This window comes from Chroicocephalus ridibundus, chromosome 10 (genome assembly GCF_963924245.1).
Source record: "Chroicocephalus ridibundus chromosome 10, bChrRid1.1, whole genome shotgun sequence".
Classification (NCBI taxonomy): Eukaryota; Metazoa; Chordata; class Aves; order Charadriiformes; family Laridae; genus Chroicocephalus; species Chroicocephalus ridibundus.
Genome location: NC_086293.1, coordinates 747011 through 773496, shown reverse-complemented (window position 1 = coordinate 773496; position 26486 = coordinate 747011). Strand labels below are relative to the sequence as shown.

General features: G+C 49.7%; 1 protein-coding gene across 3 annotated transcripts in view; it reads right to left on the bottom strand.

The window, feature by feature from the left end:
• The window catches only part of SUSD3 (sushi domain containing 3), a 36952-nt gene continuing 10466 nt past the window's right edge, over nucleotides 1–26486 (bottom strand). The window contains exons 3-7 of one of the 3 annotated variants that reach the window (XM_063347641.1): nucleotides 23047–23187; nucleotides 18621–18809; nucleotides 16964–17111; nucleotides 13191–13358; nucleotides 6–1011 (exon numbers count right to left, since the gene is read on the bottom strand). In XM_063347641.1, coding sequence (XP_063203711.1) covers nucleotides 798–1011; nucleotides 13191–13358; nucleotides 16964–17111; nucleotides 18621–18809; nucleotides 23047–23056 — 729 coding nt within the window. In that variant the 5' untranslated portion in view covers nucleotides 23057–23187 and the 3' untranslated portion in view covers nucleotides 6–797. Of the gene's footprint in view, nucleotides 1012–13190; nucleotides 13359–16963; nucleotides 17112–18620; nucleotides 18810–23046; nucleotides 24698–26486 lie in introns of those variants that run through there. The other 2 variants (XM_063347642.1, XM_063347640.1) reach the window with 2 other exon arrangements.

Below are 26486 nucleotides of genomic sequence, written 5' to 3'. Positions count from 1 at the left end.
AAAAAGGGTAGATGGGGCACTGAGGGACATGGTTTAGAAGTGGCTCTTGTCAGGGTAGGTTAAAGGTTGGACTCGATGATCTTAAAGGTCCCTTCCAACCTCAGCAATTCTATGATTCTATGATTCCCCCCACACCAGTCCGCACCCGGGCGCTCGCTCGCCGCACGTCCGCCGGCCACAGGTGTGGGGGCTGGGGGGGGCAAAGCAGAGCCCCCCACCCGCTCTGCCCGCTCCCCCACGGGCTGCTGGATCCGGAGCCGGGCCTCTGCTGCACCCAGCCTCCCACGGGCTCCAAATGCGGAGCCGAGGAATTAAACAAAAAGGCCTTCCTGATATAAAACAACGGGGGCTTTTAATTAAAAACAAAATTTTATTGTAGCTCTATCACACTACTGTGTAAAAATACGGGAGATTTTTCATTCTGAAATGCTTACAAAAAAACACTGGTTAAAAGAAGGTTGCAATCTTATGAATGTGTAATTATCATCAATGACTTTGTATGAGGCAAGTATGCAAACTGGCTCCCAGTTCTTTCTAGATGTACAGAAGAATGCTATTATGCTTTTGCCGTGGTCACAGTACGTAGCACGCTGTAGAGAATGGCGACGGACTGCCAGCCTCAATGTCCATTTTTTTATTTTATCAGACCTTGAAGTATCTCTGTTAAATAACCATCTTGGAATATAGAAAACTTTTGAATTCATATGAATAATTAACTCTCTACGTTGTCTTTAAGGCACATATTTCTATCCAAATTTCATTTTGGTCCAGAGGAGCAATTGTGTTTCCGCCACCGGCTATCCAGGTATCCGACAGCTCGGTTTGTTATAGCCATCCTTATGTCCATAGACTTCAACAACATGGATTGAGTTCACCGGCTGTACCGCCGCGCCGTGTCCCGCTACAGCTTGTTTCACAGGCGCGCCACTGCTTTTGGGTAACTTAGGGAGACGATCGGTGCCTTTGCAATGCCCAGGAGCTACGATGTCCCGGGTCCACTCCTCCTGGAACCTGTAAGCACGAAGGAAAAAGTTACTTCTGTTTCCTTAGCTCTGGTGAGGAGACAGAAACTTCCAATCCATTTTATTTGCACATCGAGCATTTTGCAAACAACTCGTACTGTAACATATGGACTCGCTCGTCCCAGCATCAAAACCAGTTGGTAGCAGTGGGGCAAGTAATTGCCTCTCTGTAAAAGCTGATGCAGACCTTGAAAAGACTTGTGAGGTCCGTTTTATTTGGGGTTGGGGCAGATGTTATTTGTTTGTTTGTTTGTTCTCCATCAAACGAGTCCCCAGCTTCAATTTAATGCTATGGTATCGGGAGAGCCTTCCTAAGGACACTGGAATGCTGAGCCTGGGAAGGGAAGGGGAAGGGGAAGGGGAAGGGGAGGGAAGGGAAGGGAAGGGGAAGGGGAAGGGGAAGGGGAAGGGGAAGGGGAAGGGGAAGGGGAAGGGGAGGGGAGGGGAGGGAAGGGAAGGGAAGGGAAGGGAAGGGAAGGGAAGGGAAGGGAAGGGAAGGGAAGGGAAGGGAAGGGAAGGGAAGGGAAGGGAAGGGAAGGGAAGGGAAGGGAAGGGAAGGGAAGGGAAGGGAAGGGAAGGGAAGGGGAAGGGGAAGGGAAGGGGAAGGGGAAGGGGAAGGGGAAGGGGAGGGGAGAGGAGGGAAGGGAAGGGAAGGGGAAGGGGAAGGGGAAGGGGAAGGGGAAGGGAAGGGGAAGGGGAAGGGGAAGGGGAAGGGGAAGGGGAAGGGGAAGGGGAGGGGAGGGAAGGGAAGGGAAGGGAAGGGAAGGGAAGGGAAGGGAAGGGAAGGGAAGGGAAGGGAAGGGAAGGGAAGGGAAGGGAAGGGAAGGGAAGGGAAGGGGAAGGGGAAGGGAAGGGGAAGGGGAAGGGGAAGGGAAGGGGAAGGGGAAGGGGAAGGGAAGGGGAAGGGGAAGGGGAAGGGGAGGGGAGAGGAGGGAAGGGAAGGGAAGGGGAAGGGGAAGGGGAAGGGGAAGGGGAAGGGGAGGGGAGGGGAGGGGAGGGGAGGGAAGGGGAAAGGGAAGGGGAAGGGAAGGGAAGGGAAGGGAAGGGAAGGGAAGGGAAGGGAAGGGAAGGGGAAGGGGAAGGGGAAGGGGAAGGGGAAGGGGGAAGGGAAGGGGAAGGGGAAGGGGAAGGGGAAGTCCCTGCTTGATTGGCAGAGCACTGCTGGGAGCATGGAGCCAGTTGCGCGTGGTGGCATCTGGGGTGTTATCTGCAGTGATGCCGGTGCAGCACACCTGCACTTGGCTTGTTCTAGCCCTTGACAGCCTGACCTGGCTCCCACCTTGCCCTCCCAGAAGGGATGGCACGCCAGGACTCCATATTTGCCAGCTGAGGGTGTATGCAGCGCTGGCGGTCACGGATCCATCCTGCATCCTGCCCTTCCACAGCAGGGTTTGCCCAGCTGCGGACTAAGCCAGCACAGGCTACCGACCCAGACAGCAAATAAGCCAGCAGCGGATGGCGAGGGCAGAGCAGCAGCAGTGGCAGACGGAGGCGGCAGAGCTGCTGAAAAGATGCTCGGCAAACACCACACAGCTCATTCCAGAGAACAGGGGCATGGGATCAGCTTGTTCTTGAACCCTGCTGCAAGAGGCAGGATGGATGCAGCTGGCATTAAGCCCACCGCTCTGTGAACCAGAAGCAGGTAAGAGACAGCCCTTTCGGGGTCGTGCCAAGTTACTGCAGTCCGAGTGTGCGGGCTTTTGTAAAGCATCAGTTACAGGCAGGGCAGCTGCTGAGGTCGCCTGCCCCAGATCCACTGCAGGTGAGCTCACGTGGCTCCTCCGGCTTCCTCCGGCCGCTGAAGGCAGCAGCCTGCACACCCACATCCTGGCCAACATGAAAAGCTGGTCAGGAAACAGAAGCTGCATTCTGCAACTATCAGTTGCAGAAATGCTCATACACGGAACGTGCATACATATAGGAACCCCAGGGGAAATAACAGAAAGTAAAGCCAAATAACCGAGAGCTTGCTGTTCTGGTACAGAGTGGCTCTACTGCAGATACATATTTCCTGTACGGGAGAACAAATCTTGCTCTTCACTGGAAATCTGTATTACAAAACTATCTGGGGCATGAGCTACAGTCAGCCGGGGTAAAGGCATCTTAAACCACCCCTGCATTTGATGTGCGAAGGCCCTGTATCAGCGCAGTCAGAACATATTCATCGAGGAGGTGCTCAGATGAGCAGGATTTACCCACCCGTACTTTGGACAACACCTAATTCATCTGTCTTTCAAAAAACAGCCTGGTAACTTTATCCACTTTGTAATGACCTGTACTGTTTTAACCACGCCATTTAATCTTGGTACGTCAACAAGCCCTCAAGGATCTTTGTGCTGGACACCAGAACACCTCTCCGAGTACCCCAGCGGCCCGCCATCAGCGAACAGAAGCTACAGCGGGTAACGCTGCAGATCTTGCTGCTGAAAGAAAATCTGAGATACTTGCTACTGTACTTTTTTTTTTTTTTTATAGTAGGAGGAACTCAGTTCCATCTTCTTGAGGCAGTAGTCAATAGTTACAAAATAAAAATCAAATCCAAACAGCATGTAACAGGGAGAAGAACTGGCGTAAAGCTTTGCACGGCGTAGCCACTACTTCTGCAAACAGACCTGCCAGGATTATAACTCAAATCTAGATATTCCGGTTATTGTACAGAATTCATCCCATTCTGATGTTTTCTCCTATAAAAAACTCTGCATTGTGAAACTCTGCAGTTACCCACTGTCCACACCAACTCAGAAAGCCAAACTGGCTGAAGCTGTACTTGGAGGACAACTCTCCTGGCTGAGCAACCTCTTCCTCCCATTTCGGGAACTGATGCCTGGCAACAGGACAAGAGGTAACGGGCACAGACTTGAGCATGGGAAGTTCCACCTAAACCTGAGGAGGAACTTCTTTGCTGTGAGGGTGGCAGAGCCCTGGCACAGGCTGCCCAGAGAGGTGGGGGAGTCTCCGTCTCTGGAGACATTCCAAACCCACCGGGACACGTTCCTGTGCCACCTGCTCTGGGTGACCCTGCTCTGGCAGGGGGTTGGACGGGATGATCTCCAGAGGTCCCTTCCCACCCCTGCCAGCCTGGGATTCTGTGACTATTAAGCTTCCATTGACCGAAATAAGTCTAGGACGAGGCACCCTCCATTCAGTGCAGTACATCGAACCCTGTGGATGTCAGAGGGACGGTGAAGTCAGTGGAGTTCCACCTAAGCAGAGGCCGAGAAGAGCTATTAAGAGGGCTGCAGTGCCGACAAGGCACAGACGGATGTGCCCGGAGCGGGCTCTCCTCTGCACGCACGGCTATCGGTCAGAGGCAGCCTTCCGTTCGCGCTTTCATCCTCGGGAGCTCTGTACCGTATCCTAGCCTAAATGAGCGTGACTTTTTTTTTCAAGTGCTTCAACTTTCCTTAACTCCAGTTTCCAGCCGGGCTACTTCAAAACATCACAGTAAGAGGATCAGAAGACCTCCCTGGGTACTCCCATCTGGCAATGCAAACGCACCCAAGGACGCCAGGTGCCGACCAGCCTAGGTAGGTGCACAGTACATTTGACAAGGACAGACTTTCTTTGAGAGATAAAGTCAGAGCTCCCATCTGGGGAGAAGAACAGCCACCGCAGCATTTGTCAGTGGGTTTTAGAGGATTCACAAGAATTTTGCTTTGTGTGACTGTTCCTAGCTGGAGGGGAAAACACTGTTAACGGGACATCCGAGGAGTGTGAGAACTCCGAGCAGTGGGGCAGAGCAATGCTGCGGCGCTGGCACTGGCTCTGAAAAGAGATTTTTATACTGCAGGACGGGAGGGGATTTTTTTTTTTCTGTTGCTGTATGTCTGGTGACTTTGTACAAGACCCTGGGGTAATCAGGGAAGCATTACGAAAACAATAATAGCAGCTTTATTGAAAGCACATGTTGCTGTGCACACACCCTCCACGCTCGTTGTGATGACAATTAAGACTGAAATTCAGAAATCGGTATAATTTAGCAGCCAGCTATCCTACCCTTCGCGACAGGGCCCCAAGGTGAAACCACAGCTCACTTCCCCCGCCCGCTCTTTCTTTGAAATATCTGTGTCAAAAGGTACGGGAAGATTTTCGTCTCTGAAAGGTGGCGGTGGGCAACACAGAGCACAGTAATGACAAACTAGAGGAAAAAAAGAAAGCCTCCATGAACAGAGAAGCTCAAAGTGGGACAGCTCTCAGGGTGGGAGAATCTATGCAGAAGCTTGAAGGAAATCTGCCCCTCTCCTGTGCGAGGTCTCCTCCCCTCCGGCCCCAGGTGCCACACGATCAAACATCGCACGTGTAGGGAACTGTATTAATTACGTACGATTGTATCAAACAGGTTGTTTGCTCTTTGCAGCCATTTCACTCTAGGTAGCAAAAGATTAAACACCGTGGTGATGACGGGTCCTACATCTCTTCCTGCAGCCCCGGGAGCAGCCCGCTGGTGGCTCTCTGCCATCTAAGCCCCGTCGCCGCAGCCGGGCACATTCGCAGCGCTCAGGTGCGCTGAGGAACCCTCCGGCACACGGCCCACGGCCGCCAGCAGGGCTGGGCTGGGCCTGCCCCAGCATGCAGACAAACGAGAGCTATTTCGGACAGCGAGGCCCATCGTAAAAGACAACACATGGATCTTTCGGAGGGAGTGAAGGCTCCAGCTCTCTCGTCATACAATCATAGGATGTGTTGGGTGGGAAGGGACCTCTAAAGGCCATCTAGTCCAACCCCCTGCAGTGAGCAGGGACATCTGTAACTAGATCAGGTTGCTCAGAGCCTCATCCAGCCTGGCCTTGAATGTCTCCAGGGATGGGGCCTCCACCCCCTCTCTGGGCAACCTGGGCCAGCGTCTCACCACCCTCAGTGTAAAGAACTTCATCCTAACGTCTCATCTAAACCTGCCCTGCTCTAGTTTAAACCATTGCCCCTCGTCCTATCGCTACCTGCCCTTGCCAACAGCCCCTCCCCAGCTTTACTGTAGGCCCCCTTCAGGGACTGGACGGGGCTCTAAGGTCTCCCCAGAGCCTTCTCTTCTCCAGACTGAACAACCCCAACTCTCTCAGCCTGTCCTCACAGCAGAGGGGCTCCAGCCCTTGGAGCATCTTTGTGACCTCCTCTGGACTCGCTCCAACAGATCCATGTCCTTCTTGTGCTGAAGGAGACTGCTCACCTTCAAAAGCACACAGATAAATCACTTTCCCCAGGAACTCTAACAGCCTTCACCAAGTCACTGTTGCAAAAGATGTTTTGCCCCCTTAATTCTCCCGCTGATGCATCTCCTGACAGACATTGTAGGTATCCTGGTGGGTTTTTCTTGTTCTGCTTAGGTTTTTCATCAAGCTTTGCAGCAACCTGTCTCTCAACGTGGGTATTTCTTCAAGTGTTGACCCCTTTCACTGTGGTAAATCTACACCACACTATCCTGCTAGAAGGGCATCAGATCCTTCATCTTTTTAATCTCTTCTACTTAGGTGTTCCGAAGGGAAAAGCAGCTGGGAAAGTGTCCTTAAGGGGGCAGAGGGCAAGGTAGGAATGTGGCCAAGTGTCCCATCCCATCTTGTCCATACTTCTAGAAGGTCCTTTGGCTTACAGCCACGTTCCTCAGCAGGGCCGGGCAGACATTGTTCAGAGCAACACGAGTATCTGATTCGCACCTTCCTTGCAACTCCTTACACAAGGCACTGGAAAGCTTCAACCATTATAGCCACTAAATCAAAGAGGAAAAGAAAACACATTTTGTTTTACTGTGGAGGACAAAGCTACGAGCTCATTTTACCAACCTGGCAGGTGACTCCTTGTACGGACTGAAAATGCCGAGTGGCCTCTCCTGAGAGCGTGCTGGCTTTGGGGTTTTTTTGCAAAACCTTTTCACTTGGACGCCTTTGCTCTTGCATTGTCCCTGCTTGCATTTTGCCAGGTACACTGGTAATGCATCTTGTCGTCAGAAAGTGCTCTGGTACAAAAATTTCAGGTACTAAAAATATCTTCCGCGGGAGAATATACGAGCCTGTTTCTCTCCAGAAGAGACTTTTTTTTCTTGATAATATTGTCCAGCTGTAGTGGATATCTGAAAGGAGGACTCTAAACCTACTGAGACACGGGCTTTCCATTTGACCCACTCCTGCAGTCAGATCAGCTACTTCACAGAGAATGTTTTATAACTTGGCCTAGAGCTGTGTAAAATAATTCACCTCAAAACAGGCCAAATTTGGAATGCACAACTTCTTCCAAGTGCTTCCAAACCAGGAAAAAAAAAATCACCAAATTTCTTTGCTGCTCTTTAGATGTATTTTTGCGCTGGACTAGTTTCTTTCTGGTTGTCGTCTTTGCTGACAGAGGGTGAAAAGGAGTTAGTCTACAGCTAAATTCGGTTCTCCCTGAGTGTGGTAAGTACCGGGCTGTCAATTCTCCCCTGCAAAATAACAGCACATCCCCGAGCCAAGGGAGTATCTATTCCAGGACAGGTTACAGGTTTTGTTGTGCTGAAAAAGCAAAGAAAACTGAGGTTTCCCTAGGTGTGGCTTTTTCTTACCATTGTCAGGAAGCTGATGTGAACTGAAACGAGCTCTCTCAGCTTTTTCTCATTACTGGCTATCTGTATTTCTCCCGGGACAGCCACCTTGCTGCCCGTGCTTATGTGTGAATATAAAAGACAGCGTAAAAAACAGTGGGGCGCCCAGTTCTTTAATGTCTTTGCACGTCAAAAAGGGCTTCTGTTTGCTCTCACGCTAGATTGTGCGCATTTTCATCAGTTCTCCTAGAGGCATGGCTGGGACTACTTCATGGAAAAGAGGAGACTGCTACTCCAGTTTGGGAGTCACGAGCAAACTTCTCCGCCCGACTCCGGGCAGGGGATCTCAAGGCCAAAGTGGCCTCAACCCACCTGAACCGACCATTCACCCGGGAGCAGCCACAGCCGACCCACGGCAGCGGGTGAGCCGACCCCCGTGCCCGCGTTAGGTGACCACGCTCTTCTTTTCAACACCAGTTTCTTCAATATCGTGTCTTACTGACGTTCACCTCCACCTCTCAAGCGTTACCAGCAGCTGGCCCAGAGGAAGGACAACTGTCATTAAGCTTCTCTTTACTTATATTTTGCCCTCTGCCTGTGCCGGGGCAGAGGGCAACCTCCCTGCTCAGGCAGCCGACTAAGTCGAAGCTCTCCCACCCGGGCATTTGCTGGGGATGGAAGAGGACTGTTCATCCCAGGTGGTGGTTGCCCAAGCAATTATTCCAGAGAAAGATTACTGCAGGGCCAGGTCTTATTTTTCATCAGTAAACAACTGCCTCGAAAATAACATATCCTGCTCAGGAACGTACCCATTTCAAAAACCCTCTTAAACCCAGCACGGCGTTTCAAGTGCTAGTTCCCCTGCAATACCAAAGGCCCCCGGTGCTCAGGTCTAACCCCAAGCAGGTGTGGTGCTCTCTGCTGCTTCGAGGAAGGTCTCTCACTTCGGATGAACGATGCCAAAAGTCCTGGTTTCGCTCTCGTGCAGAATCGGGAAGACTTTTAAATCTTAAAGAGAGACGAACATAATCTACTGCCTTCCGGCTTTTCTCCCGATACAGACGGCAGTCAGGCTGGGAGAGCTATTCCCAATATATCCCCGCGTTGACAAGCCCTGCCTCTGCCTAGCCATCCTCTCGGGGGGCTGTTTTGGAGGTTCATGCACATTGTTCTCCTCTAACTACGTGGCGCAGAGCTGCAGCTAATCTCCCTCCCAGAGACGACAGACCCTTTTCTTCAGCTAATCTGTCTCAAACCTCTGCATCGTGCAGCAACCTGCTATCTCTGCCCTCCGCTCCAGACTCCTGAGAAGCAATGCTGGGGAAAACCCGTCCCTCCCAGCAGGGCAAATATGCTGTAAACGCTTACAGCTCCCGCATACGAGACTTTCTGCTAAAAATAGGTATTTTTATCCTCATTACGATTCCTTACATTGCAACGAAAGAGGCGGCATCAACACCAACTGCACTCCGTAGTTAATGATCCCAGGTATTTGTAGACATATTTCTCAGCGTTTTAAAGCAATTTGTTCAAGCAGCCGAGAAGCCAGAATGGTAGTTGCCATTAAAATTCAGCAGTTCCCTGGAAAACTCTTTATTCCTCCCATTTGTTCCGTGCTTCTAACATGAGGGGAAAGAGATCTCCTTTTGTGGCAGGCAGGTCCAGAGGAGCACCCTGGAGCCGCTACTGTCCCACAGCTGGGCTTCTGCATTATTTGTAACTTCTACACATCAAGCATTCCGCGTCCACATTATGTCACCTCGATACAGTCAAAATTCTCTCATCAGCAAGCTAAGCCGCCACTTTAACAGATGATCATTTTTAATCCTAAATTACCCTGTAAACCAGAACGAATATCTTACCTGTCTGAAATAACTGGGGTTTTATTTTATTTTATGTTGGCTTCCCTGAAAGAATTGGCTTTTTATTTTATTTGTTCTTACAGTGCTTTTGATCTTTAAAGTGGCGAATCAAAATGTTAATATCTCAAATTAATCTCTGAATCTATTTCAATTAAGTTGGAAAAGCAGCCTGACCTACATCCGTTTCTAGTCAAAAATAGGCTAAGATACACTCAAGAAGGTCTTCTTCAAGGGTGGAGGAGTTCTCACTCTTCCAGATACTTCATAGGTTACATGAAGAAGCAGCAGAACACTTTTCTTTACGAAAAGGAAGCGCCACCACAAAACCGACATAAATTGCCAAGCCTCCACCCACTCCTTTCTCAGACGAGGGCACCACTCAGTTCGCCGCCGTCCCCCGCGAAGTGGGCTGCAGAGCCACCCCCCATGGCTGCAGCCCGGAGGACAACGCGTGCGCAGCCCGGGCAGAGGCGGGGAGAAACCCATCAGCCTCCCGTGTTCCTTAGGACAGTCCCTTATCAGGAAAACAAAGGAAGGTCTCTGATTTGCTCATAGGTCTGGTGAGGCGTTGCACAAATTCCTCCGAATGCCTGAAACACTAACACAAGGGTAGGATAGGACAGGACAGAATACTTCAGTTGGAAGGGACCTAAACGATCATCTAGTCCAAGTGCCTGACCAGTTAAAAATTAAAGCATATTATTAAGGGCACTATCCAAATGCCTCTTGTACGCTGACAGGCTTGGGGCATCAGCAGCCCCTCCAGGAAGCCTGTTCCAGGGTTTGATCATCCTCTGGGTAAAGAAATGCTCCTAATGTCCGGTCTCAACCTTCCTTGAGGAGCCTTGGTTAAATTATCATATGGCTTCTTCGTGACCCTGAACGCGCGCTTCGGTTCGCACGCGCACACCAATATACAGCTCTCTTTTGGGCTTGCTTGTCCTCAGTTTTGCTGCTTTTTTTCCAACCGTGCCACACGCCTTTATTTATGTCCTCGGATAATCAATGTTGCAACAGCTTCACAACATTGTGTGCTGCAGCAACACCCCATGGCTAGAGCCTCAGCACAGGAAGGACACGGAGCTGTTGGAGCAGGGCCAGAGGGGGCCCTGGAGATGCTGGGAGGGCTGGAGCCCCTCTGCTGTGAGGATAGGCTGAGAGAGCTGGGGGGGTTCAGCCTGGAGAAGAGAAGGCTCTGGAGAGACCTTCCAGCTCCTTCCAGTCCCTAAAGGGGCTCCAGGAAAGCTGGGGAGGGGACTTTTGATCAAGGAGTGGAGCAATGGGACAAGGGGTGACGGTTTTAAACTGGAAGAGGGGAGATTTAGATGGGATATCAGAAGAAATTCTTTGGTGTGAGGGTGGTGAGCCCCTGGCCCAGGTTGCCCAGAGAAGCTGTGGCTGCCCCATCCCTGGAGGGGTTCAAGACCAGGTCGGACGGGGCTTGGAGCGACCTGGGCTGGTGGGAGGTGTCCCTGCCCAGGGCAGGGGGTGGCACTGGGTGATCTCTAAGGTCCCTTCCAACACAAACCATTCTGATTCTACGGTTTCCTCCACGCACAGGCTGCCAATGTGTCCACTTCACGTTAAACGAAGAAAGGTACCGCAGAAATAACCCAGGTAGTGGACACGTCCTTTCACACTGGTCTTCCCAGCGTAAGCCAGCTTCACGTTTGCACCTCCCCAGGGATTTGCCGACAATGTCCTGCTGCTCCCAGAAAGCTGGATGTGCAGAGGATGATGAAACTACGCGTAATTCACTACACAGAAAAAATAAATCTTGCAAGTGAAACACAAAGCTGACAGATCATTTGTTGTCTTCAAGAGCTGGCATGAAATACATTGGCAGAATTCCCACATCTCATCCTGCGCTTCTATCCATTTAACAGAATTAACCAGTAGGAATTAGCGTCTCTTACAAACCTTGATTAAATAGATCTTATTTGAGTAAAGAATGGGAACAAGGCACAAATTGATAAAGGGTCACACCTGTTCCTAGAGCAATTCCAAGACACTTTTATTCAGAGCCTGTCTTCTTCAATGCCATTTCCATCTCTGATTGGAAGTGGCGCCCATTCTCCATGTGAGAAACAGCTTTGGCTCCGGGGCGCACAGGCCACTACACCTGCTCTCCTGGCTGATTTTTGCTCTGGCTAGTGATAAGCCAGGATTACATCACCTCTGCCTGCTGGAAATAAAGTAGACCTTGATTAACAGTGGACCCCACGCGCCAGGAGGTGGGTGAGGTCAGGAGGTTGGCACCAGCGGTTAACGCAGCGCGAGTATTGTCCTACGCGCGAAAAACAAAGAGCTCACGGGCTTTCCTCCTCCTGCCCTCTGCAATTCCCACTGAAGTTTACACATCCTCCCATTTCCTAAAGAAATACTAAACTTGTTGACTTCTGGCCCCAGAGAAGCTGCTTATCCAGCTGTTTCTTTCAGGAAGAAAAACTGTACAGAATTTGGCAAACATGATGCGGCAGCTTCTGCTCGGTGCAGGGGTGCAGATAAGAACCCAGAAGGAGCTGGAGGCTCCAGCCGAGCACTGACCTCTGTTCACAGCCCTTTATAAGGTTATCCCTAGTATTTTAAAAGCAAATTACGCTTATGCAAAACATTAACATCGTAGCAGATTGACGCCGCCCGAAATGAAAAAGTGCTTCCTGAGTCTCCTAAAAACTGTGTAGCTTATAATCAGCATTTAATTAGCTTTATACATCTTTCTGAAATCACCCAAAGCTAGGAATTGATTAAGCAGCCAGCACGCTTTTGTGCCAGTGCTCCCGTTTGAGTATAATTTCCAGCTGCACTGTGACAGGGAAGCAGGTTTATAATCTGCACAAAATCATTTTCCGCAGGTAACTACTACAAATCCCAGATACTGCCGTACATAGAAGCTGTACAAGTGAGCAGTGAATTAAAAGCAAACAAGGATTGTGCTATATAGTACCACGCGTGACGACGAAACAGAACCCAAAGGATGTAAAGGACACAATGACGTGTGTTTATATGAATAGTAATAGCAAAACGGCGATTAGAATTTAACGCGTATTCGTTTTTTTGGTTTTCTTTTGTCGGCAAAAACCCAGCGTAACGCATCTGGACACTCTCAGACGTGGCTCCGGGCTGACACCAAAAATACCTATGCCCCCCATCCACGCATCCACAGTACGTGATGCACTCGATTTCCGAGTGGACATTTCTCTGGAGAGCCCCGGCGTCAGGGCTGCCCTGCTGCAGGTGTTCACGCTGCCCGGCGGACGAGGATCCCACCGTGTTTGCCCTGCGCACCCTGAGAACGCAACGGGATTTCCCCGGAGAGCTTTCGCGGCCGGCGAGGGATGAAGGGTGATACTGGATGCTCACCTTGGGCTGTGCCGCAGCCCCAGGTGTCCCCGTCTGGCTCCTCTCCTAAGGCTCTTAGGCAAGCTGGCACCTTGATAGCCCTCACCAATACGGGGCAGCGACTTTCCTGCTGTGGTTTAGCATCGGTTTAACAAAGCCAATTAAAAACCTCTCTCAGTTAATCTGGTGCAGCCTCCCCTGCAGACCAGGCTTAGCCGAGCACTGCTGGGGACAGACGAAAAGCTGCGAGGAAGGAGGTCACGCTCAGCTTCTCCGCTCTCTCCCCTTTTGGCAACGTTAGTTCCCCACAGGACGGGCAAGTTCAAGGACGAGCCCCGACAGTCCACTGGCATGATGTCCCCTGCAGGGGCATCCCTTTGAAACGCGCTTTCGAGGAATCCTCTTTCTAAGATTCGTTCAACACATTCATTCAAACCCACCGTATTTTAATAGCCTTACCTGTAGAAGCCTTGGTTATCATACGCCATGTTAGCCACATCATCAAAGACGGATTTATTCCTGAGTTTCTTGTTGTTGTTGTTATTGTTTCTTCCCTTAAACCCGAAGTAAGCAGCTTGCATGTGCTCCAGTTCTTCGGTCCTGAGCTGGTACCACAGCTGCATATCTCTGCGAATAAAGCACGGGGTAAAACACAACACTGTGATAAACGGCTGCGTATCGGAACTTCCATCTGACCACAGCCCTGACTCGCTGGAGTTTAAACCTAAATCCAGCTTTACTGAAGACAGCGCTTAAACACATGCTGAACTTCAAGTATAAACCAAATTTCCAGAAACTTAAATACCTGCTTAAATACCTTAAGGTGGGGACTTCTTAAATAGCGTAAACACTATCCTGTAAAACAGAATTTTAAGTACTATCCAGCGCTCCTCAAAAAACAAAAAAAACAACAAAAGAGCAATTTCCTTACGAGCACCTGTGGGCAGCTCAAAGGAACAAAAAATCCAACAGTTCTGCCAGTTTGATTCAGTGGGTTTTGAGACTCCAGGTAAGAGGATAAGTCACGTAAGGCGTGATTTTGCGTCAGTGTCTCAGGGCCCTTCATCAGTGACACCACGTCAGCCCAGACCCCGTTGTGCGCAAGAAGACTACAGACTATCCCTGTTTTACGGAATAAATTATTTCAGACCAAAAAAGTAGTATTTTCTGTGAATTTTTGCGGCACTGCCATTCCTAAGGGTTCAAAAATCACCAGGCGGGTGGAAAAGATGAATGGACTTCAAACCAGAGGAGACAGGTACCATTGCCTTCGCTAAGAGCAGGGCTTATTCGCTTGCCTTCGGGATTTTTTCATGCTGCTCGCTACAACTCTGGGGCAAAAAAAAAAAATCATCACAATTTCTTGTCTCGTTTTTAAAAGAAATCTGAGCTTCACATAATCACAGGCATTCACACTAGCTGATGGGACAAGATTAGATTGCGAGGGCTGGCGATGCTGATTTTGGTGTCACTTCTGCGCTCTCGGGATGCGATCCTGCTCCTGGCAAAGGAGACGGCAGCTGCGCTCACGCAGAGGGACAAGCTCTGCAAGGAGGCTAAAATACGTGAGGGTTTTTGGCAGCCTTTGTCCTTTTTCTCTCCAAACGAAGGGATAAAACACAAGATGGCACTTCAAAGATCATCAAATACATATCTTGGAAGACAGGTTCGTAGGCAGAGGTGATCTCTTCCAGTAGACCAACTAAAAAAAGTCAAAGAAAAGTAGACAGGCAGACTTCACAGTGGAAGGCAAGATGAGGACATCCTCCCTGCCCCACAGATACAGACTACCTTTTCCTTCAGCGATGGTCCGAGAGACACTTCTTTATCTAATCCCCTACCAAGCTGTATCATTTTGTATTAAGTGATCAAGCCTGCACCTTCGCTTCAGGTTAATGCTTTGTGCACCCAGAAGTCGATCCGCATTTTATGGCTACGTCAACGGACCTCACAAAAGAGATCCTTTCCACCTGCAGACCCTCACGCCCTTGTGGCCTTGGGTGCCGCCAGCTGCAGCAGCGATACCACCACATCTGGCACCCTGCAGCACGGGCTGCTGGTCGAGCAAGCTTCCCACAGGGATGCAGTGGTCTTTCATGCATGACAAGCTTCTACAGGAATGGCTGGAGAGCAGCCCTGAGGAGAAGGACTTGGGGGTGTTGGTGGATGAGAAGCACAACGTGACCCAGCAACGTGCGCTGGCAGCCCAAAAAGCCACCGGCACCCTGGGCTGCATCCCCAGCAGCGTGGGCAGCAGGGCGAGGGGGGGATTCTGCTCCTCTGCTCCGCTTGGGGGAGACCCCCCTGCAGTGGTGCCTCCAGCACTGGGGCACAGACAGCAGAAGGACACGGAGCTGTTGGAGCGGGGCCAGAGGAGGCCCCGGAGATGCTGGGAGGGCTGGAGCCCCTCTGCTGGGAGGACAGGCTGAGAGAGCTGGGGGGGTTCAGCCTGGAGAAGAGAAGGCTCCGGGGAGACCTTCCAGCTCCTAAAGGGGCTCCAGGAAAGCTGGGGAGGGACTCTGGAGCAGGGAGGGGAGCCATGGGACGAGGGGGAACAGTTTTAAACTGGAAGAAGAGAGATTTAGATGGGATATCAGGAAGAAATTCTTTGCTGTGAGGGTGGTGAGCCCCTGGCCCAGGTTGCCCAGAGAGGTGGTCAATGCCCCATCCCTGGAGGTGTCCAAGGCCAGGTTGGACGGGGCTTGGAGTGACCTGGGCTGGTGGGAGGTGTCCCTGCCCAGGGCAGGGTGTGGAACGAGATGATCTTTAAGTTCCCTTCGAACTCGAACCATTCTACCCTTCTATGATTCTACATGGACAGTTTCTCCATCATCTCAGATGCCTTCTGACAGCGGGGCTAAGCCACACAATGTCTACAGTGCCCCCAGTTCCCGCCCAGGAGCAGGGCTCAGGCATGGACAGGCCGGGTTGAAGTAGCTCCTTCAGGAGGCAGTGAAGGGAGAACAGAGAGCAGCAGGGAACTGAGGAGCTCCCAACAAAGGGAATCATTTCATGTCCTTATGACAGAACCAGGTCAAAGCATCCGGGGTGAAGGGCTCTTCTTTTATAAGAGAAAAACATCAAGTCATCCTAGTCATGTGAATTTGGACAAAACTCCATCTAAAATAAATGAAAAACAAGGACTTTGATATGAATAGTCTTATCAAAAAGAAAAGCGGCAATGCCACAAATTCCGATCAACCCTTTCATTTCAAAAATTATCTCATGCTATCAGTGAAAACTCAATATTATGAATGACACCAAAGTCTTTCTTTTTTGCCTCACAAAATCCTTTCAAGGGAAACAGAAAATCTGTGGTTTGATTACAATCAGATTTCAAAATGACAGAACATCCCCCCAAAGCCGGTTCCTGCGCACCTCTAGATAAAACACAGCTCAGAGCAGAGAGACCTTCACTTGTGTCCTCCCCCAGGCTCGCTCTACTCCACCGCTACCCCACCTCGCCCCAAACACTTCTCTGAAGCAAGAAGAGGCTTAAAATCAGCCACAAGTGCAGCCCTCCGTCTGCGCAGCAGGCATCAGCGGGGCAGGGGGCAACGACCAGCAGGAGAAGCCAGAGGGAAACGAAGAAGAGGTGCCCGTGGAAAGCCTTCTGCAGCAGGCGACTTCAGAGGGATGGCCTCATGAACAACGGCGGCTCGGCTCTAGCGCACAGCCAGATGTGGCCACCCAACCACCCTTCACGCTGAGTGTTTGTAATGGACAGGATTGATAAATTTTACTTCTTCCCATGCCTGTTTATATATCACAGCGCTGTGACAGCTGGAAGTATGCTCCGCAGACGGGGAGCGCTTTGGTGGTTTTGACACGGGCAGATTAACTTTTCCAGCAGTGTGGAGGGAAAGCAAAGGGAAAAAGGAAAGAGAGAGAAGAGAAGGGAAAATGCAGCCAATCTTAAATAATTCAAGGACAGAAATGCCGGGCCAGCACATAAGACTTGGATGTTCAGCTTCTGCATAATCCCGGGTAAATCCAGATCTGCCCAGACCCGCTGAGGTCATCTGATATTAACAGACATCAGGTGCCTCAATACTTTTTAATTCCAAGTCTTTCTATGCCTAAAGCCTGACCTACAATCTAAGGGTTTTAAGTAATTACCATCATTGCGGTGTTGTGAGCATCGGGTCCTTTGACGCTCTCTGCTATCACAGCCATGGGGGCCCTCTGATGTACAGTCTTACATTGGTTTTAAAAATCTTTTCTTGACCTACCTTTGAGTTCTCCTCCTTTCACTTTTCTTCACACATTTGATGAGACAACAAGTTAAAAAAGCCATGGACATCAGCAGAATGACAGCACAGCTCACGATGGAGGCGATCACTGCGACCTTAAATCCAAAAGTCTCATATTTTGATATGGCTGCAGCAAAGCAAACACAGAAGCATGTTTCTAAGGTCAACCCATGAATTTATCTTTCACATTTTCATTAAACCATGCTGAAACCTACCTGCTTCACGCTTCTGCTAATAATAGCTCAGTGAGGACTTGCACATTAGTATGTGTCAAGACACCAGAGTGTATTGGCTTTAGCTTTGAGCTATGCAAGCCCGAAACCGGGCTATTGAAAAATCTCCTATTTATAAGCTACTAATGAATTGTTCACAAGTATTTCACCACTGCAATTAAACCAACACAACGCCTTTAGCGCTGCAGTAGCTAAAAAGCACAACTTTGTCGGCATATCAAATGCAGATGAGCTAGCAGCTCTCCTAAGCAATCGTTAACAAGGACTGGAGCTGCAAAACCAGATCCTGACAGGAGTAAAGGGGGTTAAAGAAGCCCTTTAGAGCAAGGACAGGTCCATCTAATTGCATCCTATTTGGCAGGCAGCAAACACCAGGTCTTCCTCTGTTTGGGGAAGGACGCGGGATGGAAGAAGGGACAGCATCTGCAGGGCTGAGGGTTCACAGTGATCTGATGTTGGAAGTTAATTATCCAGAGAAAAGGAGGAGTGGGAATGTGGTGTGGCACAGCTAACGCAGATCTCTGCCAGCTCGTTTGGATGGAGCCCTAAGCATGTCTTGCTTCAAAACTCGTGCAGTTCTTCCAACACCACGATGACCAGCATCAGACCTGGTTCGGCTGAGCTCCACATAAAGCCAAGCTTTATATTTCTGGAGGGAAGGATTCTTCTCATTTTTCTTTAATGGCAATCCTCAAATGAGAGAGAATAGATGAGTTTGTGAGAGCACGGTAAGTGTCTAAAAGAGCCATCCATCTACCGATGACTTAAAATGACAGAAGGTCTGAGACACAGACTGAGATTCTCAAAGCTCAGAGGTGCCACGTTTTGCTCGGGCCTACTTCTACCCAAATCACTAACCGCCTTACAACAAATCAGAAGGAACACAGCGTGAAAGGTAGTTAATGCTGTTGCCATTCAAACGTGATTTGTCAATATAGTAACTTTCCCATGAGGCTGCCCACAGGCAGCAACCTAAAATTGTTCAAAAAATATCACTCCGTTTCTTTTACAGGAAAAAAAAAAATAGTCAGAAAAGAATGCCAGGAGATTAGAGGGTTTGCAAATACGTTCCCACATTAGTTGGTCATCTCAATACATTTTTAAAGAAGGGCACAGCTTGTAGCTGCAGAGCCACAGTCGCTCGGGGTGCAACACTCCCGGAGCCAGTGACGTGAGAACGGGCATAAATCCGACTGGGTCTTTTCTGTGTCACGATAATGAATGATGTCAGAACACATATGGAGGGCAATTACAGGCGGTGGGGGCAACTTTGAAGGAAATCGAATTTGTCTTTTTCCTTGCCCAGATGTCTAGAATTAATCCTAGCGTTGCAGGAGATAGGCAGGGCAAAATAAACACCACGCAGCCCGAAGGGATGGGGAATGGTTCGGAAGGAACCTTACGCTTGCAGGAGGGCGCTCCGGCTGTCCACTGGGTACCGTTCCCTTTCCAAACGCAGGTGATGACGCCCGGTCCCTCCAGCTGGTGCTCGGCAGAGCACTGGAAGGTTATCACCGTCCCCAGGGCCGTGCCGTTGCCGTGAAGGACCTGCAGGGTGCCGAGCTGGGGAGGGAGGACGCGGCTGCACTGCCCTGCACGACAAAAACAAAGCCAGACAATGCGGCGCCAGAGCCAAGAGCGAAGGTCCTCTTCGGTTTTACTGCCATCGGATTGTAAATCAGTCCAGGCTAACGGCGGAAACAAACAACAGAGCTCGGGGTGGGCGATGCTGACCGCTCTGCCAAGTGCCAGCCCAAGGCCAAACCCCCTTCGGTGCCATCCAGCAGCTCCACCGCCCCCACCCCTGGCACAAAGCGGGGTTTTACTCCTGTTGCAACACCGTCTACTTCGACTGGTAAATACTGAGCGTGGGGTTTTTTTAAAAAAACAAGAGTCATTCTATGAGTGGTGTGGTCTCCTACAGAATCCTGTCTTGTTGGACTCTGTGTGTTTAATTAAGTACTCAGGCTGGCACCTTTCACGCAGGGAGTATCCGTGACACGTCTTCCCCCATGCGAACTTCCCAAGACCTGATGGATCGATCACACATTGCAGCATTTCAGTCTGCCTGGCAGCATCTTGCCGTGACCCTGCAGAAACATCCTGCCTTTCACAAGCCCTGCGCCCCTGTTGGTCGGGGCTGAAAGGAGACGCTGGGTTCAACAGCTGCTCAACAGAGAGGGGACAGAGACAGACACACACGTACAGCACAGCTACGCTCAGCTGATCTCCATTTTCAAGCGGCAAGCTCCGCTTTATAGCGGATCATTCATTTTTAGTACATTTTTGCTCGCTCGGCTTTTCTCTTTCTATTCCTTTGGTGTTCATCCAGCCGTTCTTTGAGTCATGGAGCCGTTCTCCTCGCGGCCACCTCATGTCAGCCACTAACTTTATCCGTTGGGATTTATTGTCACAACATTCCTTGTTTCACACTCACTTTAAGCACAAATTTCAATGATCGGTCATTAAGACAACATAGAATACCCAGATGTACTTCAAAGACAACAGCAATCAATACATTCTTCTAGTTTTGTATGCGTGCACTGGCAGAATCTGGAAGCTGTTTTACGTATCTTTTTTTTTTTTTTTTTTAACTTTTGCTAAACACCAGCACTGCTTCTGCATCAGGCTGCGAGCTCCCTCTCCTCCACTGCGTTCCCGAGTGACTTCAGCAGACTCAGGGGCAACTGCGTGGCGGTCGCAAGACCAGAGCTGCACGCGCTGGGACGCCACGCACAAAAATTAAAAGGGGGAAAAATCCGCCTCCCACGCTACGAGCAAAAAGAAACGTAGAGTTTTAATAGCCTCCTTGAGAACACCTCGACGGAATCACACGTCGATACCAAATCTATCTTATTTTTAATACTAACCCGCCCCGCCTGGTCATTAATTAATGTTAAGCTTGTGCAATCAAACCGCAGCAGACAGGCTTGCTACCTAGAAACCCCCAAAAATCTCAGCAAAAGACCGAACAAAAGCCACAGTGACAATTACTGGTGTAATCTATTAAGTAAATATGTACTGAGGACTAGCTTTTAAAAACATGTCTATTTTTAATTCCATGCGGATTATTTCTGTTTGTTCTGCCACTTCTTTCAGTCTCTTAACTGTGACAGCAATTTGCCACAACGAGAGCAAATATTTCCTTGAGGGTCTTTTCCCTTCATCTCCTGCCCTTCCCTCCAACATCCCGTTACCGGAACACACGGGATGTGTAGGCTGGACAACCTCCCTCCTCACTCCAGACGGGCGTTACGAGTTAGGGCTTTTCTTTTTGCCTTAGTCACTCAGAGGCTCACTGTTAAAAATCCCATTGTCCTAAACTGCAAAACATCTACCTTTTTGCATTTTACACTTCCGAGGCTATTTTTAGCTGCTGGATCACACACTTGAGAGTTCACAGGGATAACAATTTTGGCTGCATGAGATGCGGGAAGTAATTCAGAGCCAAATTTGGTGCAAAGCCCACCCGCTCAGCCACCACAGCAGCCCTCATCACATGCTCCCAGCAGACTTCCCACTTTCCCTGGACTCGCTCTTCAGCCTCTGCTCTCCAAAGAACGGATCGTTTGGTACTGGATCCTTTCTTGAAAGACATATTTCATTTAATCCAGCATCGACCATCCCGAGCAACACGTGCAGCTGCAGCTGGTTCAGGTGCTACTGACCCTTTCCTGCTCCATCCTTAACCATGACGCTCTGCGCCGAGGGATTAAAACCTCTGGATCTCAGTGATCACAGCATTATTCCTCAGCCGCGGATTTTAAAATATTTTTTTTTTCACTTGAGCTCTACAAAGATTTCTAACCGCCCAGAAGCCATGGATATTGGGTATTTCCTCACTTCGGCCACGGTGTCATCCCCAGGGAATCATTCCTGCACGACCGTGCCTGGGGCCGGGGCCCCAGAGGCTCACCTTAACAACAGCTAATGAGCGCCGGACTTTGGGAAAGCTTCTGCGCCTGGCTCTCTGCAGAGCTGAAAGTGCGTCGACTGCACTTCATGCACCTGCATTCGGCCAGAGCAGAAATGCCGTTTCTTCTTCCGAGGGCTTCGCAAGGCGATTTGGTTCCCCACCAAAGTCAACACGTGAAACGTGTCACTACTTCTTCCTTCTTACCGACGCTTCTATTGAAATGCATAGACAGATTTCTGCTGTTAGGACTTTGTGAATTTTATCCAAGTTTGGATTTTGGATTTGTAAAATCTCTCCTGTAAGCTCCACCATTCGTTGCTGGTCCCTATCTATAACGTTTTTGCGGTCACTTGCTGCTGCTGCACCCACTGCTCTGCTAGGCTGATTTTACCCTTCCGTCTCCAGAAAAATCACTGTTTCGGTAAGCGTCCGTCCTTGTATTTATATAAGCAGATGTTGCATGTAGATTTGTCCTTTGAGTACTCTTCAGGCACGTTTATATCTCTCTAAATCTACTCCAATCAAGAATTTTAATACTATTAAGTATAATATATTTTTGTTTTCAGCCGAGGCTGGTGTCTGAGGCTGCACTGCCTCCTGAAGTAAAACACAAACACTGCATAAACATTTGTGCTGACCGGATTTACATCTCGATTTATATTTATTTCCTAAATATCTAGAAAATACCATGTTCACGCCTTGGGTTGCAGTAACTGTTAGCACCCAGAGATGTGAAACTGAATAAAACCCCCACTTATTGTTCACGTAGCTTTTGCAAGAGCTGCATCTCCCACCCCGCAGCTTCATGCCCGGCAGCCAGCACCCAAAGCTAGGAGGAACGCTTGCGGAATTAACAGCCTATCAGCTGTTTCTACGTAGTTTAGAGTAAACGGGAAAATTCATGATGTGTTGTTTAGCTGTGATTAGTTTCACGGCATCGTTCCTAGACTGGAGACGTGCCTCCAGCGCCCGGTTCCCATTATCCTCGCCACGGTTCTCCACGCCCAGGCTCGAGCTCTGCTTACGCTTCCAGATACCGGCTACTACTTCCAAGCTCAAGAAGAGATCTCACTTTGCTGACGTGTCCCTGTGAAGCAAAGGCTGGCCATTTTTTATTTGGGTTTTTATTTATTTATTTATTTTGAAGTCCAACAGAAGCTGTGAGGACTCTCGCTTGCTCGTTTTACCCATTGAAAAGGATTAACGAACCGCCGCGTCCGCTCCGCGCACCACGTCGCCACACGGCGCCAGCTCCGGTGAACCCGGATGACCGTCAGCCATCAGCTGGCCACTTCCCTTCAGGGCACAAGGACCCGAACACCTTCAGGTTCCTGCAGCTTCTTCTGCAGCTCCTTGTAAAGCAAGAGCTGGTTTATACAAACGCATTTCTCAGCTTGGCTTCACACTAAGAGGATACCCGGAGTTCAACAAGTATCTGAATCTGCTGCTACTGTCTGCCAACACAGAGGGGCTACAGCGAATAAACAGATTATTTCACGTGACAAATAACTGTCCTCAAAGTAAAGACACTAAAGCGTAGTGTACTCCATTAATTCTTAATTCACCCACACGACTGTGTTCAGAAATAGCCACGCGCATAATTTCCGGGCGCTGAAAACCAGACAGCAATGCAAGAATTAAGACAAAATAATCCAAAATATCTCTTCTCATGCACAGCCAGGATTATCTGTATCGCAAAATCGATTTGTCGGAAAGAGCTACCATATGGTTTCATTGTCAACAAGCTGCGGATTTATGTTTTGCTGGTAAGAAAACAGAAACGAGAGAGCAACCTAGGCATACTTGCCCATTAAACATTTCCTGTGCTCCTTCCGTAGCGAAACATCGAGACTAAACATCAAATACGTCACCTAAGTATATACCAAAATGATCTAAAATACAGCAATAATTACCTGAAAGCATGTTCTCAAGATTGCCACTCGCTGTTTGTGCAGAAAGGGAGCAATCCACGACTTCGCCTCATTATTCCAACACACGCGTAACTCAAGCCTTTGTGTTGCTTATTGTTGACTGTTTAATGCAACTAAAACACGCTGGAATAACCAGATGCCAGAAAGAGACAGAACATTAGGTTCTATAAACCCTGCAGAAAATAAACACGCTGATATTATTTCTGCACGTCTATTCTCCTACAGAAGCACGCCTTAGAAATTAGCGTCCCTGAAGTCACAAGCGTAATGTTGAACATCCGCAGCAGCCTCGCAGAAGAGCTCTTGGAAGAGCTCGCGATGCCAAAAAGCAAAAGAAAAGCAGCTAGAAGTGAGACACGAAATAAAGCAGAAGCAGTAAAGCATCTTGTGTGAGTGAAACCGCCCGGCCCCAGCATCGCTCCCCTTGCGACTGTGCCTGCCCTCCCTCGCAGAGCTGGCCGCGAGCCCTGCCGGCGCCAGGCTCCTGATGGCACAACTGCAAATGGCGACCAGGAGCCCTCACCCTCCCACCAGAAAATTCAGACATTGGCACAGCTTTTTAAGAAATCAGTGTTAAACACGGCACCAACCCAGCAGTAAAAGAGAGGGGCCGAGGTCCAGGCTCTGGAAGCTGCAGAGCCCGAAGGAGGTCCCCAGCTGTGCCGCGGACACTGGGACACATGCTATGGAGACTTCCTACTGCTTGGTGGCACCAGGTAACGACCTGCTTCCACCTTTCCTAACAAAAGCACGTCAGCAATGGCATGATTTGACTTTTCCTACCTATTTCACTGGTTTCCAAGAGTAACTATGAAGCCGAGATGCTGGAAAGCTGTTACAGACCCATCTCCCTTCCAACACACGGGCATGGCCCTGCACCGTTATTCCCCCGGAGGAGGCATTGAAGGTCCAGGTGTGGCACAAACCACATGCACCAAAACCATCCTTCTGCATGCACGTGACTGTAAGGACCACCTCCGGCGGGCAGGACCAGGCTGGGCCACCGCTGCCCAGGGGACCTGCATGCTCCACAGGCTGACGGAGACCTGCAAGAACTGCAACAGCAGCCACACTGGAGGCCCGTTCCATGGAGGAACCCCGGTTCCCTCAGGCCAGTCCCATGGAGGAACCATCTGGACAACCGCAGACCATGAAATCTGAAGAAGAATCTGTCTGAAGAAGACATCTGTCAGACGACATAGTCCGAGAAAAACACAACTTGTTAACGACACGTAGGTCTTGCAGCTGCCTGATTTCAGCATTTCCAAATGAAAATACTCCCTATAAAACACTCTGGGTTTCTACTGAAAAAATTAATTTTAAAATTGTGAAAGAGGGAACCCGATTTCTGGTCGTTGTCACAGGCCACCGTTGCACACTCATGGAAATGCTTTTTTTGAAAAAGCGCATTCTCCCACTGATAGGGAATTTCCACGCAATTAAGAGAGAAGGAGGGAAGGGGAGAAAACAGGCAGCTGAAGAGAGTTTCTTTCTGCGTTTGCACGTCCATCCTGAGACGAGCTCTCTGCTCACACCTGTGTTACAGCAGATACCTTAGGCTTGCTCCTGCCAACTTCCCTCATTTTTTTTTCTATTGTCCGTTGGGTAGGTAAAACTGCTTTTTCGACACGCTGTTTGCAAGGCAATGAACAAGACGCAATAGCCCCGCGGCGTGAAGGGGTGCTGGAACTCCTACGCCAGGCCGAGTCTCAGCGGTTGGGTTTTGGGCAGTGTTGCTTTCCTCCTCACCATGACCTGCCCAGGGCACCCGGCGAGGTGGGAGCCCCCGGGACAAGCCAGCCCATCTCAGCACCCTGCGCGCTTCCTCCTGCACAGACGCTTTCCATCAGGGACGCCTGCGCGATTTCAGATCGGCCACGGCGGCGTTTGGGCAGCAGCTGCCATCGGACAGAACACGATCCTTCCTGGCTTGGAGCAGGGAAGGGCGCACGTACAGAAGAGAGAAGGAAATGCGTCCGGAGAAAAGAAACAGCACAGCGTCAAACGCCAAGCAGCTCTGACACGAGGGGGGCAGGAGCGCTCACCAACGTGACTGTCTCAGGTAAATGAGCAGAAGCCCAGACCCATCCGCTGTTGGATGCTGGGGACACTTCAGCAGGAATCTGATCCTCCTGAGCCGCATCCTCCGACCGGACAACGCTGGTGTGAAGCCGGAGAGAAGCGGCGAGCGAGGCGTTAAACCACCTGGTCGGCGGGGCCGAGGTGGAGCGGGCACCGGTGCTGTCCCCGGATGGCTGCGCCCCCTTCCCGCGGGGCTGCTGGTTACTCACCCTACGGAGCTGCCCCCCCTATGGCGCCGACGCCCCTACAGCCAGACGGGAGAACACACAGGAACGTACTGGCCACTGCACGGTCGGTCCCTGACAACTCTGGGCGCCCTGTGGTGGGTGAAGGATGGTAAAGCCCACTTCAGGGTCCTTTCACGCCTGCTGAGGTGGCAAAAATCATCAGATAGCAGCAAATTCTTAGCTTCCATCTCCGACAGAAACCCTTACGCTACACCGCTGCAAAATCTTACATCCCGATCTGCAGCAGACAAACTGGGTTCATCTCTCTTTACAGTACTGAGCCTTCCTCTTTTCTCTCTCCCGGCATTTTTCATTCGGCTTTCGAGCTTCTCGCTGTAGTGAACAAGATGCACTAAGACTTAGGAGTCGGCGCTAAAGACTTCCCAGCTCCACTCTGAAATAGTAGAGGGCCGCGAGCAATTTTAATCCACGTGAAACCCAAGCTACGTAGCACCAAGGGTTTGATGGCAGCATGTGTAATCCACTCCTATCTCAAACATAAATAACCTGTAGGACTGGTGCAAAATGATTCTTATTCATAATGTCTTTTATGTTGCTCTTTTAAGAGGGGATTTGTTCCAGCCACCGTGCTGCCATCTCCATGATTGATTTTTTTTGCCAATTTACATCAAAGTCAAGTTATTCTCGTCTGTAGATTTTACTCTTGGATCTCGCAATGAGGGCAATACGGAGTATTTCTCTTCTTATGAGAAGAATTAAATGAGAAATGAGAGCTAAATGAAAAATGAGGTATTCGATGAAGTCCCCAGTAAAGCAAGAACAGATGGGTTTTCTGTGCTTTATTAGTCTGTTTACCAACAGAATTGAAAGAATAGGTTATGGCACTTCTGAACAGTTAATAATAGTGCAACTTTTGAGAACAGGAAGGATCCGTTAAACCAAAAGCACATTAGAAGCGTTCATCTATTTCTCTCTTCACCATTACTTCCATATTAAAAAAAAAATAAAAATGTTATATCTACATCTATCTCCACTATGGAGCGCACCAGAGTTATGCCTTAATTTAAACCGTTCCCAATCAAAAATCACCCATGGAAGTGATGCCAACAGTCGCTTTTGTGACTGATTGTTTAGTGAATGGAGCTAATATTG